Source organism: Ambystoma mexicanum, chromosome 8 (assembly GCF_040938575.1).
Source record: "Ambystoma mexicanum isolate Mex_15411 chromosome 8, UKY_AmexF1_1, whole genome shotgun sequence".
Lineage (NCBI taxonomy): Eukaryota > Metazoa > Chordata > Amphibia > Caudata > Ambystomatidae > Ambystoma > Ambystoma mexicanum.
The window spans coordinates 215491111-215510286 of record NC_090929.1 but is presented as its reverse complement, the minus strand read 5'-3'; the positions used below and the strand labels follow the sequence as shown (position 1 = coordinate 215510286).

The following is a 19176-nucleotide window of genomic DNA, read 5'->3' as shown; positions in this document are numbered from 1 at the left end:
TGTAATTAATCTCTAGATGCAATAACCTGGATGGTCTTGGAGGTGTAAAATGTTGTACATATTTGGGATGAGATTTTTTTTAAAGTACTTTATGATCATGGCATAATGGGGGCAGACACTCCAATTCATGGCAGGAGGACCTCAACCTGACTTTAGAAAGAAATAATTTCTTACCATAAGTCAGTGCTCAGGGGCCAATCTGCAGTGGTAGCAAGCTGGTGGTGGTGGTGCTCCATCTCATGACCCCGGGCACATGTCAGGAACCAGCGAGAACTTCCGGGTTTGCATGGGAGCTGGAGGACTGAAATGGAGAGGAGCAACAAGTCCGGAGATGTCGGAAAACCGGTAAGAAAAAGCCTTATGTATTTGTGTATTGTGCATGAGTGTGAGATTGTTGGATATAGATGTACGAGTTTGTGTATGTGAGGGTGTGTCCAAGTACATATAGGAGTACGTTTGGGGCGAATAGTTTATGTATTGGTGTGAGTGCATGTGAATTAGAATGCAGTGTGAATATTTTGGGTGTTCATTAATTAATGATTGCGTGAGAGAAGATGCATAGGTGTCCGTGAGTGACTGGTTGCTGAATGGTGGTCATGAATGAGGGAGCATTCACTTTTTACTGTGAGTGAGATGGCATGTTTTAACGGCATTAATGGGCAAAACCAACTTGAGTTTATTAGGTGAAGGAGGGTGGGAGTTTCATTGGGGTAGAAACCATATGGCATGGCACTTTATTTGCATTAAGTGCAAGGCTTTGTCGGAATTGAAACAATATTATGCCTCCTATCGAGGAATTGTATGTGTATTGGCCTTCGCCAAGTTGTCTAAACATCATATGCGAACAAACTCCGCGGCAAGGTCTTGACCTTAGAGAAAGTAATGTAAGTCGCCATCTTGGATTAAGCCGCCATTTTAGGTTCTCTTGTAATATGGAGGTCACCCTGAACATCAAAATGGAGGCCGAATGACATTCTGAGTAGGATTCTGGCCGTAGTGACCTTTGTGTGCACGAATAATTAATATGCCTGCAGGCCACTTGTCGGGGTCGCGAACTGAGACCTTGTCCTATTGTTGACCTATGTGTAAATGTACAACTATATCAGCGAAACTAATCAAAATGCATATATTATAGGATTGACCTGGCAAGGAACCCATAAGCCCGATTCTAGAAAGGTTAACCCGCGAGGGGGTTGGCCAAGGGCTGGATAAAGAGTATAAAAAGCCCAAGTATTCCAATGTACGGTCTCTCTCACTAATGCATCGAACCTTCGTTGAAGTTGTTACGTTACTCTGAGAGCCGAATAGCTATCCGTTTGTCAATTGACTTTGGTAACTGTTGTAGCTTTTAAATAAAGCACTTGTATGTTCTTTGTAACCTGTGTTGGTGCGTTTCTTTTGGGCTTCCCGGCCTCATGTTATTTTTCTGTTTCCACAGTTGGCGCCCGAATAGGGACCCTCAAGATTGATGCCCGATCATTGAAGGTTGACGCAGACTATCGAACCGGGATCGGACGGTGTGATACTGCGGGCCCGACCGAACGAGACGCGATACCTCGGCAGCGCTGCACGATCCGATCCTTGGACGATAGTCATGTGGTCTGACACCTAAAATCGGTCTTGCTAAAAAAGAAGGCCAGACATGTAGCATTCGATGTTTTGCAGAATTGGAAAAAAGAAGCATTGCAGCAGCTTAAAAGTAGGGATAAACATGCACGCCGTCATAAGACAAATGCCGAAAAGGCGTTATTATATGATAAAGAAAAAACATTCGGAGTCAGTTAGAAATATGGATAGGGCTTTCTCACTAGGTATCCAGAAAATGTATCCCTCTAAAGATTTCCATGTTTCTGAAGAATTTATTGAAAAATTGTTAAACGAACGCAGGCCTGGTGCCTCCGCGCCATCTCCGTATGATCCTCTCCCGGGTACTCTGCCCATTCCTGCTGTTATTCCTGCTGTTATTCCTGCTCCCCCTGTGCAACCTATTGTTCCCATTCCTCTAGTTGTTGTTCCTCCACCTATCGCACCACCCCTTTCTGCTACGCCGATCGTTGCACCCCCATTGAATTTGCCCGCAGCTTTGCTCCCGAGTGGTTCTGTATTGACTGAATTTGATCAGGGTGCGGGGTCGAAGATTGTCACTCGAAATACTGTTTCTACAGGCAAGAAACAGGAATTATTTGCATGGGCTAAGCACTGTATGGAGAAAGGTGATCAAGTTAACGTTTTTTCCAACATTATCAAATATGGACAATTTTCCCGAGAAAAATGTTTTTATCGAAGGTATGGGGACTCATTTATGTGTAATGTGGGGTAGATTACAAAATTCGGATCTCCCACAAGGGGTGAGGGATCTAAATACTTAAGCGCTTTCGAGGGACACAGAGGAGAAAGTACAAGGTCATGTTGAGAGATTGTTTGAGTATAGGAGGGACTTCGAAAGATTACGAGATGAGGAATACGACAATATGTATGTACAGAAACGGTTCCTTCCGTGTCGTAGATCGGCACCTGAGGAAGTACGAATTTGTACCAAAGATGCGATTCGATGGATCTCAGATTCATCGATACCGCCAGATGAAGTATATGACACATATAGTCAGTATACAGTAGAAATGCAGAAGAAGGTGATTCAGGTAATGGTACAGTACCTACAAGATGAATGTGTAAGGAAGAAGGTTAGTTGTCCTATAGAATTATTGGGTATTTGTAAGAGGGCTTTTTCGCCCGACACTTCTTTAGCTCCCTTAGCGCTCGACCTGGCTCTATTGCTTAGTAAGCGGTCAGAGTTACCTACATCTCAGTTGCCTATGAGAGAGGTTCCTCCGCCATTTGTCCCTAAGGTTGAGATTCCCGCTAACGCTGGGACTGGTGCACCCGCTGTGGACATCCCTGCACACTATGTATCGCAATTTGTTCACGTCCCGTTTTCACGACAGGAAGTGAACACTATTAGACAATCAATTCCCGATATCAGGGAAAACCCAACAGGGTTTTACAAAGAGATAGAGTCCGTTTTGCAGTCCTCTGTGTTCACCTTAAGTGACATTGACTTGCTATTCCCTGTACTCCTGCCCGTAGATTTATGGAAGCACGTTCAAACAATAGACGATGTGCTAGGGTTAGGAGATACGTGGGCTAACATGACTAGGTTTGATGGGGAAAGACCAGCTGGTGAAAAACCACCTCAAGTAATACTTACTTTGCCTGATAGAATTGTCGCAAAATTGAAAACCATAATTCCCGAGAAAAGAATTATTTGGGACAAGCTTACGGCCTGTGTTCAAGGAAAAACTGAAGGTGCCACTGAGTTCTTTAATAGATTCGAACAGGTATTCTCTGACTTCAGTGGTCAGGACTTGGGCACAGAGTCCGGGAAAAGGTTGTTTGTGGACAAATTTGTACGTGGGTTGTTGCCCGACATCCAGTCACATATTATGTCCTCTGAGAGCGCTTGGCAGGCGAAATCCCAATCTGAAGTTTTTCACATGGCGCAGTATTATGAGAACCGTGTGAATAATGAAAAAGAGAAAATAGAGAAGAGGAAAGGAGATTTGAAGACTAAAGTATTGTTACAACAAATTGTTAGAAATCCCAGAGGAGGTACATCACAGACCAGAGGTCAGTATGTCCCAAAAGGAAATGCTCCTTTGGGTTCTGTGAATATTAATCAATGTGCCTATTGCCGCCAGGAAGGTCATTGGCGAGCACAGTGCCCGTCCTTTGCCAAAGGTCGAGCAATGCATTTGGGGGTATGGGTAGACGACCTAGAGGTCACCCCGGAGCAGGGGGCCCTGATAGAGGTCAGTTTTTGCAAGATCCTCAGCAACCTTTTCCACAGGAAAATCAGACTTCGAGTGTGGACACGAGAAACGTATTTGATCACCCTTCTGGCGCCTACCTTTCTGAAGAGCTTCCTTCCGATGACATTTTGTTTCGTTAGGACTGCCCGAAGCAGGGTTTGGAACCTTCACTTATTCCCGTTAATCAGAAAGGTCCCTACGTTGAATTGTTAGTGGGGAATACGAAACATCAGTTTTTGACAGACACTGGAGCACAGAAGTGCTCCATTGATCATTCCCGGGTTCCAAACATTCCACTGTCAGGGCAAACAAATGTTTCTGTAAAATGTTTCTGTAGCGTTTTCTGGTGTACCAATTGTCTGTCCGGTTTCTTTGCCGGTGTCTGTTTCTTTGGGTCCCTTTACGGACCATTGCCCTTTCCTTCTGACTTCGAACTGTGGAGAGAATGTGCTGGGGTTAAATTTGTTAAAGAAACTGAATGCAGTAATTCATTGTTCCTCTGATGAGTACGACTGACGGTTTCACCACAGCAACTTCCCAGTTCCCAGTTCCCGATTCCCGATTCGACCATTGCCTCCTGAGTTTAGTGTTGTCCCGGAATGTTTATGGGCGGTTGACGACAATGATGTCGGGGTACTACAGATTGAGCCTGTTAAAATAGTTTTGAAACATGGAGTTAAATTACCACGCATTCCGCAGTATAAAATATCAGTTGAGGGCGAGCGTGCTTTGAAGTGCATTGTCTCCGATTTTGTGCATCCAGGGGTGATTGAGGAGATTGCAGGTAGTTTATGTAACAGCCCAATTTTACCTGTATACAAGAAAGGCGACAATGCAATCCCATACCATTTTATAATTGATCTTCGTGCTATTAACAAAGTTGTCGCCCTGCAATTTCCAATTGTGCCTGATGTAACAACGATACTAACAATGATCCCTACTACAGCTACGTATTTTAGTGTTGTGGACCTAAAGAATGCTCTCTTTAGTATTCCTATACACAAGGAGAGTAGATATTTGTTTGCATTCACCTTGGGGGGACGTTCATTCACATTTACTCGGGCACCTAAAGGGTATATTGAAAGTCCAAGCATTTATAGTAGAGCTTTGAAAGAGCAGCTTGACACCCTTGAATTGCCACCTACTTGTACACTACTTCAGTATGTCGATGATTTGCTTTTGGCTGCAGATTCTGAAAGTGCTTGTAAAGAAGGCACTGTATCGTTACTTATTCATCTGGCCGAAAACGGTCAGAAAGCTTTGCTCAAGAAATTTCAATATTGTTGCCAGGAGGTTGCCTATTTAAGTTACCTCCTGTCAAAGGAGGGGAGAAGATTGACACCTGAAAGAATAAAACACATTTCTGGCATGTCTGTTCCAAATACGCAGAAGGAAGTCAGAGCCTTAATAGGTATGGCTTCTTACTGTAGGTTGTGGATCCCGAACTTTTCACTAGTGATAAAACCGATGTTGGCTTTGACGAAGAAGGGCATTTCTCTGCCACTGCCATGGAAATCGGAACATCAACGATCATTTGAGCTTCTCAAAACCGCGTTATGCTCTGCACCGGTTCTGGGTACTCCAAATTATGACGAGGCCTTTGTGGTGTTTGTGCATGAATGTGATGGATGTGCTTTGGCTGTGTTAAAGCAGGAACATGGAGGGAAGAATAGGCCGTGCGGCTACTACTCCTCCGCCCTTGATCCTGTCGCATGCGCTTTGCCGAGATGTTTGCGAGCTGTCGCTGCTGCTGCCGCATCCGTAAAACAGAGTGAGGGAATGGTTCTAGGCCATGATTTAATTTTGATGGTACCTCACTCTGTAGATGTCCTATTGAATAAGACTCAAATGCAACACCTCACCTCTGCACGGCTGACAAGGTATGAATTCATTCTGTTTGCCCCTCATATTCAAATTAAGGGGTGTTGTGTTCTTAATCCGGCTGAACTTCTACCTTTCCCGCAAAATACTGTTTTCAGTGACGAAGAATTACATGACTGCCTGTATGCCATTGAAAAGGAAACCAAGGGCAGGATAGACCTTATAGATACTCCTTTGGGCAATGCAGAAGGGGAGCTGTTTTGTGATGGCTCCTGCTTCAAACTTCCAGATGGTACATCTACAGCTGCTTACGCAGTTACTACGTTGAGTACGGTTGTTGAAACTAAGAATTCCGCATAACTCTGCGCAGGCCGCATAGATTATAGCGTTGACCCGAGCTTGTGAACTCTCCGAAGGGCATATAGTAAACATATATACTGATAGTCAGTACGCCTTTGGGGTGGCTCACAACTTCGGGAGGCTCTGTTCGGAAAGAGGGTTCCTAACCTAACATGGGACCAAGATTCAGCACGGTCCCCTGATAGTGCAACTGCTCTCAGCACTCTCACTTCCTAGGCAGTTAGCGATCATGAAATGTGCAGCACATCGTAAGGTCATAGATGATGTGGGAAAAGGGAACGCTTTTGCTGACCAGATAGCCAGGCAAACGGCCACAGACCTTAGCGCAGACATGTATGCTCTAAGGGAAACACAAGATGCTATTGTAATGGATGAGGGTATCGGGTCTGTGCGAGATATCCAAACTGATGCCACAATAGAAGAATCTAAAAAGTGGGCCGAAGGAATGCGGAAACTAGATGACGATGGGTGTTGGGTGGATATATCTGAATGAAAATGGTTGCTCCCTGATTCATATGTGCTGGCAATGGTTACGATGGCACACGGTTCTATGCATGTGTGTGCCCAGCAGATCACGAAAATGCTAGAGCAAGTATGGGTGAATGAAGAAATTTCGAAGATTGCACAGCGCAATGTTCAGAATTGTATGATTTGCTCACAGCACAATGTGGGGAAGTGGACAGTAACTCCAAGGGGAAGCTTTGGGCCCCCTTCTGTTCCCTTCGAGGTCATTCACTTTGATTTTATTGAGATGGAACGGTGTAACAATCTAAAATATGTTCTTGTGATTATTTGTGCTTTTAGTAAATGGGTTGAGGCTTTCCCCGTTAAAGATGCTACTGCCATGACCACTGCAAAGACTATGGTAAAAGAATTCTTTCCACGATTTGAGCTTCCGAGGGTAATTTGGTCGGACAATGGCCCCCATTTTGTTGCAGCTGTAATTTTACAGATATGTACAGCGTTACACATTGAAAAACGATTTCACTCAGCTAGGCATCCTCAAAGTGCTGGGTTGGTAGAGAGACATAACGGCATCTTAAAGAATAAGCTTGCAAAAACATGTGCCGACACCAAACTGAAATGGCCAGATGCCTTACCTATTGTATTGTTAGCCATGCGAACCACACCTCAAACTAAGACTGGGTCCTCCCCCTTTGAGGTAGTGATGGGGAGACCTGCTAATATTTGGGGTCTTCCGAGGCCTAAAACATTGAGGGAGGTTGACTATGTATTGCTGGTAGACTACTGCAACCAGTTGACTAAAAATCTGTATTTCATTTATCATCAAGTCCAATCAGCTTTACCTGTACGGTTTACGGGCCCAGGACACGATATTCAGCCTGGAAGTTGGGTCCTAGTGAAGGCCTACGAAAGGTCTTCCTGTCTCTCTCCTCGCTGGAGGGGATCCTACCAGGTGCTGTTGGTCACCCAGACAGCAGTGCGGGTGGCTGGAAAAAAAGCATTGGATCCACGCGACGCATGCCAAGAAACTTCCTCACCCGACGCCACACGTTGCAGAAGAAGCAGAACCCCTCGCTGATGCTACAATCTCTGATCCTGGAGTAGAAAACAGCACTGTGAGTGTGTCAGAGAATTTCTCTGAGCCCGTGGAGCTTGGGGAACAGTCCATTTCGTCTCCACACTCTTTGAAAAAGTCACTTCCGGAAGACATTGTTCCAAGTTCAGCGACTTCCGTCGCCTCCGATACGTTGCTTCCCTCAGGAAGTGACGTTACCTTGTTTCCGGATCAAACAGTTCTGGGTACCACCAGGTACGACCTTCGACGAAGAAAATAGAACTACGGCACAGGTTTTTTCGTGCATTTGGAAAGAAGAAGTGATTGAAAGTTTTCTCTTGTAAAAGAAAGTTCCTTTCGAACAAAAGGAAAAAAAGGGGATTCTGCTGGCTAGGGTTGAGAAGGACTAAGAAGTCACGCGACCGTAGTGTCGCCAGTAACGAATATTGGGGTCGACGATTGAGAAACTACGATGCCTGCCACCTCCACCGCTGCTTCCTGCATTGGACTTGTAAATAAGGGGGTGACCAACTCGGACAACGAACAATGTGCCTGGGCCCCGAAAACGTATTGCTGTGTTGTGTTAATAATAATTGGAATTTGTGTAATTACTGCTGTGGGACTTTGGTATTTCGAGGAAATTTACCCTCTAAAACCTCTACTGCCAATTGAGATTGTACCCACTGCCTTGACTCCCTCTGTACACCTTCACACCTTGTCACCTAGAGACTCCCAGCATAGACGAAAGTATCATAATGACACTTTAATGATAGTAATGAATGCAATGCATGCCATTTTTAATAAAAGTAATTGCTGGATTTGCACCCATTTACCACAACATGGGAACAAGGGGCAAGGATGGTATATTCACCCTTTACCTTTAACGACTGCTTGCTATGCTTCCCTTAGAGCACTATTCTTTGGCCGTTGGAATGATAGCATCTCAGGGAACTTTGATGGAACTAATTTAAATGATTTTGAGAAATGTGAATTGACTCCCCTGGGATGCTCGCTTTTTGCAAATAGAAGTAGACCTAATGTTGCTTCTATTAGGCCATCTGATAAACTCTCTCTTCCTTTCCAAACTCTAATTTCCTTTAAAATGGTTCCGATAGGCAATAAGGACGCTGTGCCCCCTTCCTACTCTATTAATCATAGCCCCGATTCAGTCCCCTTCTGTGTACAAAGAAATGGCACTCGGCCAATGGGAGATTTTGAAGGTTGTGTAAACATTGTAAATTTGACTGGGGAGAACAGGCCTCTGTATGTAGGGGGGCCTGTTTATTTCATTTGTGGTAGTTCAGCATTTCCCTGGTTGCCCAAGGATTGGCAGGGAACCTGTTATTTAGGAATCCTGTTACCTGGGGTATTTGTAGCTAGTACATTGGCAGTTTCTAAGGCTCGCCCACGACGGGACGAGAACGGAGATACCCCGGGGCAAGTATTGGGAGATATAGCGAAATCAGTTGTGCCCTTTTGGGGACAGATAGCAAACTCTGAAAACATTAGGGGGTTAGCAAGAGTACTGGAGAGAACCATCAACCGGACCACGGATATACTCTACAATATGACACTAGAACAAAAGGCAACAAGATTGGTAGCACTCCAAAATCGGATGGCATTAGATGTCATCCTGGCAGAACGTGGTGGAGTATGCAAATTAGTGGGGTCCGCTTGCTGTGTTTTCGTACCAGAGTCCTCACTGACAATTTTCAAAGCAATACAGAACTTGCACATCCTTAGTTCTGAAATGCATGTTCCTGTGGAAGATTGGAATATTAGCGCCTGGTTCTAGGATTCTCTACGATCCTGGGGTTGGAAGGTGCTTTCTGTTATCCTGGTTATTTTGGGAATCCTGCTATTCCTTTGTTGCCGTTTCCAATGTCTACCTAGTATATGTGCAATGCTAGGGGGGTGTTGTGCTCAAGCGGTGAGCACAGTAGGGCACAAAATGTACGCCCCAGACACAGCATCTAAAGAGTTTGTGTTACAAGAGGTTCTGATGAACGACCTAATGGCTATAGACATTACAGATAATGATTCAGGATGTATGGATGATAATGCATGGAGTTATTTACAGAAGTATTAGAAATATTAGTACTTGGCATAGGCCAAAAGGAGGGTTTGTCGGAATTGAAACAATATTATGCCTCCTATCGCAGCAATTGTATGTGTATTGGCCTACGGCAAGTTGTCTAAACATCATATGCGAACAAACTCCACGGCAAGGTCTTGACCTTAGAGAAAGTAATGTAAGTCGCCATCTTGGATTAAGCCGCCATTTTAGGTTCTCTTGTAATATGGAAGTCACCCTGAACATCAAAATGGAGGCCGAATGACATTCTGAGTAGGATTCTGGCCGTAGTGACCTCCGTATGCACAAATAATTAATATGCCTGCAGGCCACTTGTTGGGGTCGCGAACTGAGACCTTGTCCTATTGTTGACCTATGTGTAAATGTACAACTATATCAGCGAAACTAATCAAAATGCATATATTATAGGATTGACCTGGCAAGGAACCCATAATCCCGATTCTAGAATGGTTAACCCGCGAGGGGGTTGGCCAAGGGCTGGATAAAGAGTATAAAAAGCCCAAGTATTCCAATGTACGGTCTCTCTCACTAATGCATCGAACCTTCGTTGAAGTTCGTTACGTTACTCTGAGAGCCGAATAGCTATCCGTTTGTCAATTGACTTTGGTAACTGTTGTAGCTTTTAAATAAAGCACTTGTATGTTCTTTGTAACCTGTGTTGGTGTGTTTCTTTTGGGCTTCCCGGCCTCATATTATTTTTCTGTTTCCACAGCTTGACTGACATTAGCTGTGTTTTTACATTAGCGAGGGAGTTGTGCAGACAGCCAGGAAAGTTTCCATACTGTGGCACTGCATTTGCTTTACTGTAATGAATGGCAAAGTCAACATGATTGTTGGTGCATGGTGAGGTGGGGGGTGGGGGTGTATGCATCCAATTTCTTACTAAGGCATGGCTTTTTTACTGGCATAAGGGTAAAGTCAACATGAGGAGTGTTCTTAAATTTTGAGATTTGTGCACCCAACCATAACAGGTTTTCTTCCTGTGTCATGAGTTTTTGTCTGGGGGGCCAGACACCACCCTTGTTCCTATGCTAGGTGAGAGGCTGAAGGTTGGATTAAAAACACGTGCACCTTTCACCCCCTGCAGCAGCATGATCATGGGCATTGCACATGCGTGGTGATGCAGGCAGACCTGGGGTGTGGCTCGGCCTGTGCTTTGTTCAAAAGCTGGGTGGCAGGGGTTACTCAGCATGGCTGGCAGCGATCACACATATTTGGTTATGCCACTGTGTATTATTCTACATAATGGGTTCACTTATTTTTCAAGTGTATTTATTGATGTAAAATTGTCCAAAACCTTTACTTGCACTTGTAAGCATGTGCCCGACTCCCACCAAAAGCCATCCTTTCTTGAGAAGAGGGGTGGGGGGGGGGCAACACCACTTCAGATGACAGTTTCCCAGATGGAGAAAGAATAGAACTGCTATTCATGATGCTGTCCTGTGACCATGCAATCACAACTGGGCCACTTGCTCTTGGCACTCCGCAATGAAAAGCAGCCTGCGGCTGAAACATAACCCACCCTCTCATTAGCAGTTTCAGTGCTAAGGAATAAGTCGCCACCATGTAGATTCAATTGCTTGCTACAAACTGGACAAAGCACACAGTCACATGTGAACATCCACACCATCTCAGAGGCCCTTCATCTTAAGGCACAACCTTTTAGTGGACTCCACAGGTAAAATCACCTGTTCAAAACCATTGTACAGGTTTCCAATGGGACAGTTTGCCAGAATCCTGCAATAAATTCCAACGAGAAACCCAAAGCGTATCTATATGCTAATTTCCTGCAGGACAGATACACTTTTTCGTATAGCTCTTTCTACAGCCTTCCTTGCCATTTCATGATTAAAGTAGTGGTTCAGAACCTATTAACATTGGAAGGTTAAATACAGAGCAAACCCTGCTGATATTTGAACCTTTCACCTGCAGGGTGAACAACTATCCCAGCACGGCAACCACTCAGATCACTGAGCTATCTGGCCAGCACTTAATGCATTGCATGAATAGTAGAACTCAGACGATCAATGACTGACCTTTGTTTAACAGTAACTCAAGTAGGAGTGCAATTGGAAGGTAATGCATATCCTATAACTATGATAAACACATTGGGCTTTGATATAGGAACTATGGCCAGAGGTTAATAAGATTATCCAAAGGAATCCTAGTATAGATATTTCCCATTTTTCACCTACGAATGTCCTAGAAGTCCCGTTGGAAAACACTAAGGGTACAAAATAATCCTTGGGTTTTCTGTAAAAGGTGGATTCTAGAGCAAGCATGTTCTTTAAAAGCTCTAATGATGCTCCATTTTTCGGGTAGTCCAGCTATGGCAACTTGGCCAGTTACAGTTTTGGTCTCTTGGTGAAGCCCCTTCGTGAACTTCAGTGTCAGTTCTCAAAGATTGGTTGTTGAATTCCCATTCTTTCATTCGATGATCTGGGAATTTACACTCCGAATAAACAGTGGTTCATTTTACAAGTCTCCCTTCCAGTCCCGCTTCCTTTTCTTCAATTCAGGAAAAGAAAAAAAAAAGGTTTCCGCCTTTGGTGATTCGCTTTACTCAATGTGACATGGTCAATAATCTGACGTGGTCATGAGGGGCAGAGACTTCTTGGATCTATGTGATCACTGCACCGCCCGTAATGTCGACTTTAAAAAAACAAACTTCCATTCTATTATCAGTGATCACATAGATCACTTTGGCCCGCAGCCGCAACCCACCTACCCCTCAAAACCCAGAATCCCAGGCAGATCACCCACATGAACATCTCCCATCAAAGCCTTCAAGCTAAACAATTCAGCTAGAGGAGTTCTCTGCACCACCAGAAGAGAACCAGCAGGCGAAGACACAGAAGATCCATGCCACCGCAGGGAATGCAGCACACCACTGCGAGCCAACAACATGAGCCACACTCTGGCAGCACAGACAGAGCCCCCGTAAAGAGATTCAAATCCCTGTGGTGCAGAGCTGCTTACCACAACACTTAATTCCCCAATACTTAACTGTGAATTTTCCACAACGTAACAGCAGAGCACACACTGGGACATTCATTAATGTGGGCTGCCATTGATGTGCATGGCGGCCCTGCATGACGAAAAGTTGAGGCCTCATTTTGAAAATGCTGACCCTTGTAACATCACCAGGGCGGCCAAGACCGAACAAGATTGGTAAGAGTCAGAAAGGCAATGGGAATAGAGGGAGGATAAGAAGAGGGACAGGAGGGCGCAAGTTGTTCAGGTGAGGTCAGAGGCAGTGGTGGCAGACCAAGAAAAAAAGCAGATGGAAGAATGGTTGGCTGGATTGGGGAGGTGATTTAGAGAAGTGGTGAGGCATTGGTTGGTGAGAAGAAGTGTTACTGTGGTGAGTGCAAGGCGAGCGAGAATGTTAGAGGAAGTGTCGAGGTTGAGTGGAAAATGCTTGTGGTGAAAGATGAATGATGGATTAGAAGATGGGATGAGTAGTAGTGTGAAGGAGGGAGAGTAGTGTGTGGAGTAGCTTAGGGGAGAGTAAGAGAGGAGGGGAGCATGGTAAGAGCAATGACATCAGAGGGTGGAGCTAAGCAATAGAAGGAGAGAGGCACACATCAGGAGGACCAGAGGTGGTGAGAGGACGAGTAGAGTTGGATAGAGAACAGCATCTGGATTTGCATTCTGCCTCTTCTCAGCGTACATGCCATTTCTGCTTCTCCTGGGAAATGGGTCTCCTGTGTAGTCACTTTACATCTACTTCTCAGACTTGCTCTGCTTCTCTACATGGTCTAGCTCTGCGTCCGTCGTCTCTGCCATGGGCCCTTCCCAGTGGCGGTCTCTTCACCTCACAGACAACCTCTCCCTTGGTCGCCTCACCTCAGTGGTTGGGAGTTTCTATGGAGCTAAGGGGCTAGCCCCCACTAGCCTACCTCACTCTGCTTCCTGTCTCAAATGGGATCATCTCTGCCACTGCTACAGTGTTGGACATGGGCGTGCGTTAAAATCACGTGCTCATCTACACAAACATCGTCCAGGGCCAGCCTCAGAATATAGCAGATCCGGATTTTTATGGACTTTAAACAACCTTACCAACGAGACTGAACATGAAGATGTGTGAGAAATGACAATCTCTCCTGGTGCTGTACTTCCTGGTGCTGTGCTGTACTTCTAGTCTCTCCTGGTGCTGTACTTCTAGTCTCGCCTGGTGCTGTACTTACTTCTAGTCTCTCCTGGTGCTGTACTTACTTCTAGTCTCTCCTGGTGCTGTACTTACTTCTAGTCTCTCCTGGTGCTGTACTTACTTCTAGTACTCAAAGTTGATCATAGTTAGGTAGAAGGTGTGCTCTGTTAAAGATGACTGACAGTTTGATATGTTCGATTTCTTTGTTGTTGGGGGAGTTACCCCCACCAAGCCCCTTGTCCCCCACTTACTTTTACCTATTACCACCCCCCCCACCCACTTATCTGTCCTTTCCCACCCCCCCAAAAATGTAATTTACCATTTTCGTAATTCTGTGCACGTTTAAAAGCCAGGCGTTGCAATTACTGGCGATGAAAGGACGTTATACCAGAGTATGGAGTGTCTGCTGACAAATGTACTATAACAGCTGTGAAAGATGTGAACTTGTCTTCAACAGCAGGCAATCTTGTTCTCTTTGAGGAAGGTACAATTCCATGTTTTTCTGAAGGATGACAAGGAGGATGTATGCGTGGAACTGAGCACATAATCCAGACATCTATTGGGTACCAGCCAGAGGTACTCGAGGCTTCTGCAGTACAAACCCTCCTAGCAAGGCCAGGTATATTTAGATTAGCACGCTGTGCCATTTAGAGCAGTCATTTAGTTTTTGGCTAGTCTAAGACATTAAACCCTAGCTTGGCTGAGCTTTGTGGTCACTACTTATAGCTGACCTGCACATGGCCAGGATGAAGACCAGATCCTTGGTTATTTGGAGATCAGAGCACCCAGTATTTAACTTGTGGCTTTGAGATTGTCACATGTTTTTTTTTTTTGTCAGCTCCCCTATTAACACTTATTTTCCAGAGGAATAGGAAGTCCTGGAAAACACTGTCCTTTGCACAGCTACAACAAATTCTCTGCAAAATGGAGGGTACATGACATTTTGTGCAGGTCAGAGACTGCATGATGGTACAAACCTGGGTGAGCCATGGTCATGAGAAGTATTGACCAGGAGGCAGAGAAGTGATAGCATTAGACGTTGAAATAAAGCAATCAGCACATGAGAAAAGAGAAATGGAACCAAGAAGTGATTCAGGCAGCTATCATGGACAACTGCATGCCGATAAGGTAAACTGAAAGTGGCAACAGTGCCCTATATGGATGGGCATTCATATATGTAAGGGAAAAGCAGACTCTGGTAATACAAAGACTACCTTTCCATATCCAGTTATGTCTGCAGCATTATTCCCAATGGAACTCAAATGAGTTTGCTCACCTCAAGATGCTCAAGATTTCTGGAAAAACCACCTGAACCATCACATGCTTTTCCCCGCCCCATCTGGTCTAGTGAAATGCTTCACATCTGAACTCACCTTGCTGGCCCCTGGATACTGATCATGCCCATGTCATCAGAGTGGTCCATCAGCGTGCAGTTGAACTTCATGTCCTGCAGCACTGTGGTGATGAAGGACCAGTTGTGCTGGGATGCTGTTCCCCCAACAGCAATATAATAGCCGTCACCTGCAGGAGAAAGGGTAATTTAGGAATAAGGAAACCTGCACTGGACTCTTTGCAGACCACTCTCACAAACAGGGTTGAGAGGGTGCCATGCAGAATTAATGTTTGAAAGGATTCTACTCCCACAAACTAGCCCAAGATAGCAGAAAATGGTGGGCACAAAGTGTACAGCTTTCAGTACCAATTGTTTTTCCCAGTGGTAACTTGATTACCGTCAAATCATAAAACCAATATAGTAGTATTGCTTCAAACAAACGTAGGATTATTTTTGCAACTACAAATATTGCAGTACCAATACATTTTTCACTCAACACTTCATCAGAACACACAATTAAGTTAATCTTTATTTCATTTATTGAACAGTTGTATGGTGCTTATACAGCATAAAGTGTTTCCAGGCGCCACAAGACAAAAAGAGGGTGGGCAGTTCGGTGGGGGTTGGGGGGTAACCGGGGAGAAAAAACAACGGTCCGACTATGCCTTGTGACATTCAGATTGTGCAAGTGAAGTAAAATGAAGTGCAGGGGGTTTAGGGGGGTGGGGAGAGGAGGGAGAGCCGGAGTAGGTGGGTCACATGATCTGACCAAGTTCTAAGGGGAGCCCAGGAGGGCAAGTGCCAGGGAAACTGGGAGTAGGCGTAAGCCAAGTGTGAGGACAAGTGGGCCAGAATCAGTGGGCTGGTCAGGGAAGAGTGCCCGGGGCAAGTGCTGATAAAGGGTGAAAGGGGGAGTGTGGAGAGACTCATCAAGGGACGGCTTAGCTGCAATAAGACTCAGGAGACACAGGCAACCAATCACAATGGGCAGGTGGATATCAGCAAGCGAGGAGGAGAAAAAGGACAGTCTTGAGAGGCTTCCGCAATTTAAGAAGATTGGTCTCAAGTTGGAGAGGGGCAGGGAGGGCGTTGTGATGGAGGCTCCTTGTCCAAGAAAGATCTACCTCCCGCTCTCTACTTAAAGAAACATCTGATCTGCAGACAGTTTGAGCTAGAGGATGGAAGGACTCTAGCAGGAAGGTATTTTGGGAAAGAAAGCTGGTTGTAGCATGGTCCCAGGCCCCACACAACCTTATGGATGATGCAAAGGGTCTTGAATTTGATCCTGGGAGCCAGTGGGGAGTTTCTAGGGCTGGAGGGATGCTGTCCCTGGGCTTGAGGCCAAGGAAAGCCTTGCAGTCCTGTTCTGAATTAATTGAAGACGGCGAAGGAAGGAAAGGGGCAGTTTAAGGAAGAAGCCATTACAGTAATCCAGCCTGGAGAGAACCAGAGCTTTGGAGACATTGAGTTTCTGGGGGAAGGTGAGGAAAGGGAGACGCCATCGGAGGAGGTGAAGCTGAAAGTGGGCCTTTTTGGCAAGGTCAGCAATGTGAGGAGAGAAGGAGAGAGGAGTCTAAGATGACACCAAGATTATTTTCCTCACATGTTGGTAAGGGGAGAATGGCCCAAGGAGAGTGGCCAGAGAGAAGGAGGGAAGGGTGTGGCAGGAGTACCAGAGTGAAGGATCTCAGTCTTACTGGCATTAAGGCAGAGATAGTTAGCAGCACGCGATGCCTGAACAGCAGTCAAGCAGTCGGTAATGAGGGAGGAAGATGAAGAGGTAGAAGAAGGGAGCTTAAAGGAGAGCTGTGAGTCATCAGCATAACTTTGGAAATGAGGGGAGAAAGTGGAGATCAAGTGGGCCAGAGAGGGAAGGCAAGTGTTGAAAAGCCACTGCGAGTTGATAGAGCCCTGAGAGACACCGCAAGTAGAGAGTTAGGTGGAGAGGAGAAAAGGGCAAAATGGCACTTGGGAGGGCCGATTAAAAAGGAAGGTGGCCAACCAATCCAGTACCAAGTCTGTGATGCCCAGAGTATCACAGAGCTAATTTAAGAGGGTGGAACGATTGACTGTGTCAAAGACAGAAGACTGATCGAGGTGGTTGGGAACAGAACAGAAGTTGGAGTCCAGGTTTGAGGGCAGGTCATCATGGGTATTCAGAAGAGCAGTTTCCGTGCCTCTGGCTGCTATACAGCCACACTGATGGTTCTGGCAACACCCAGTAGATTCAGTGTGAATGATTAATTGGGAGATGACCAACTTTTCGTGGAGGTTGCCCAAGAAGGGGGAAGTGGAGATAAGGCGACAGTTAGCCAGGCAGGAAGGGTCTGCAGACAGCTGTTTTAGGAGGTGATGTACAAGGGAGTGCTTGAGGGGTGAAGGGAAGGAGCCAGTGGCAAAAGAGTGGTTACAGAACTCAGTCAAGGAGGGAGTGAAATGGGCAATGCTGTCCTTGATAATTATGCAGGAGCAGGGAAGCACCTGTTTGGAGGAGACTTTCCTAGAGCAAACTATTTTGGTGACCACATCAGGTGCTCTGGGTGAGAAGGAGGAGAATAGGGAGCAGACGGGGGCCAAGGGAGGCCTGTGTGCAGGCTGAGGAGGGAGGGGAGTAGAGGAAAGAGGACAGGATGTCCTGAGTTTTGGTTATGAAATGGGAGGCCAGAGCCGTGCAGAGGGCCTGGGAAGGAATAGAAGTGGAGACTGCAGTATGATTGACAAGTTCCCGGCAGATTTTGTACAGTTCAGCCATGTTGTTTGTGGTCCCAAAGATGCAGGCTTGGATGTGGGCCGAATTCTTGGAGCGGATAGAGAGTCTGTATTGCCTCTGGAGCAGGCAGCAGGCCACTTTGCCAGAGTATGTGCTAGAAGCCAACAACTTCTGTTCCATTACTTTGTACTTGAGTTTGAGTGAAGCTAGGTCAGAATCATACCAACTATTGTACTTGGAAGCAGGTTTCATGCGGACCGTCATGGCGGGGGCAAGGATGTCGAGCATGTTGGTGATAGCGAGGTGAAGGTTAGCAAGGGCTGAGTCAGTGTGAGCATCATTAGCAGGAGCGGGCAGTTGAAGGGGGTGGCAAAAGCAGCTACTGACACTCTATTCATTGTTTGAATGATGAATTATGAGACGGGCGTTGCGGGTCAAGGTAGACTATAGTCTGGGAGACTGGAAGCCTCATGTGGGAGGAAAGAAGGGTATGATCAGACCAGGAGAGAGGAGTAGTGTGAGGATTAGAGAGGGAGATGCCAGCTGAGATTAATGCATCCAGAGTGTGTCCGGCTGCATGTGGAGGACCAGGGGAAGAATGGTGAGGGAAAGAGTCACAGACTTTGCAGAAGTGTATCAGGAGCATCAAGATGAATATTGAAGTCTCCAAGGAGGAGAAGCTTAGAGGTAGAGGTCAGAAGCGAAGAGGCGAGGTTGGTCCACTCAGGAAGGAGTGTGTCAAAAGCAGTGATCGAGCTGGCATTGAACCACGTCACAGTCAGGGTGAAGAAGTCGAGATCAAAGTCTTCAAGGAGGTGACGGATGTCAGAGGAGTGTTTGACAGCAGGCGCAAGAACGGAGGGTAGATGAGTGAAGCTGGGTTCCCCCTTTAAAAGGTCTTGCGAGGTGGAGTACAGGGATGAGGTACTACCCTCATTTGCGGCAAGGAGGCCAGAGGGTGGCAGACAGAGGTGAAAGGGGAGGGAGTTAAGAGATGAAAGATCAAGGAGGAGGAGTTTGGGCAGAGAGCCCTGGGACATGATAGGGCCATTCTGGTAGACAATGATGCACCTGAAAGATGAGAAGTGTGTCAGGAGGAATCCGAGTGATATGCCTGCGGCTGAAATTACCGCAGGCAAATCGTTCGCATGAGAAAGGTGCAAACTACCAAAAGTTTGCACCTTTCTCATGCGAACACACTTACATGCTATGGGAGTTGCAGGGGTTTCCCCCGCAACCCCCGCTCACTATACTGTGACACCCCTGCAGCCCCAGTTTGTTTTTTTGTTTTCTTTACGGGTGTGTTGCAGGGATGTCCCCCGCAAAACCCTGCTCACTATACCACACAGTATAGTGAGCGGGGTGTTGCGGGGGACACC

General features: G+C 46.0%; 1 protein-coding gene across 5 annotated transcripts in view; it reads right to left on the bottom strand.

Annotated features, from left to right (window-relative positions):
- Positions 1–19176, bottom strand: part of SARDH (sarcosine dehydrogenase) — a 1294294-nt gene that overhangs the window by 546497 nt on the left and 728621 nt on the right. For all 5 annotated transcript variants that reach the window (XM_069609627.1, XM_069609628.1, XM_069609625.1 and 2 more), the window contains exon 16: positions 15128–15275. In XM_069609627.1, the coding sequence (XP_069465728.1) occupies positions 15128–15275 (148 nt within the window). The remainder of the gene's footprint in view (positions 1–15127; positions 15276–19176) is intronic.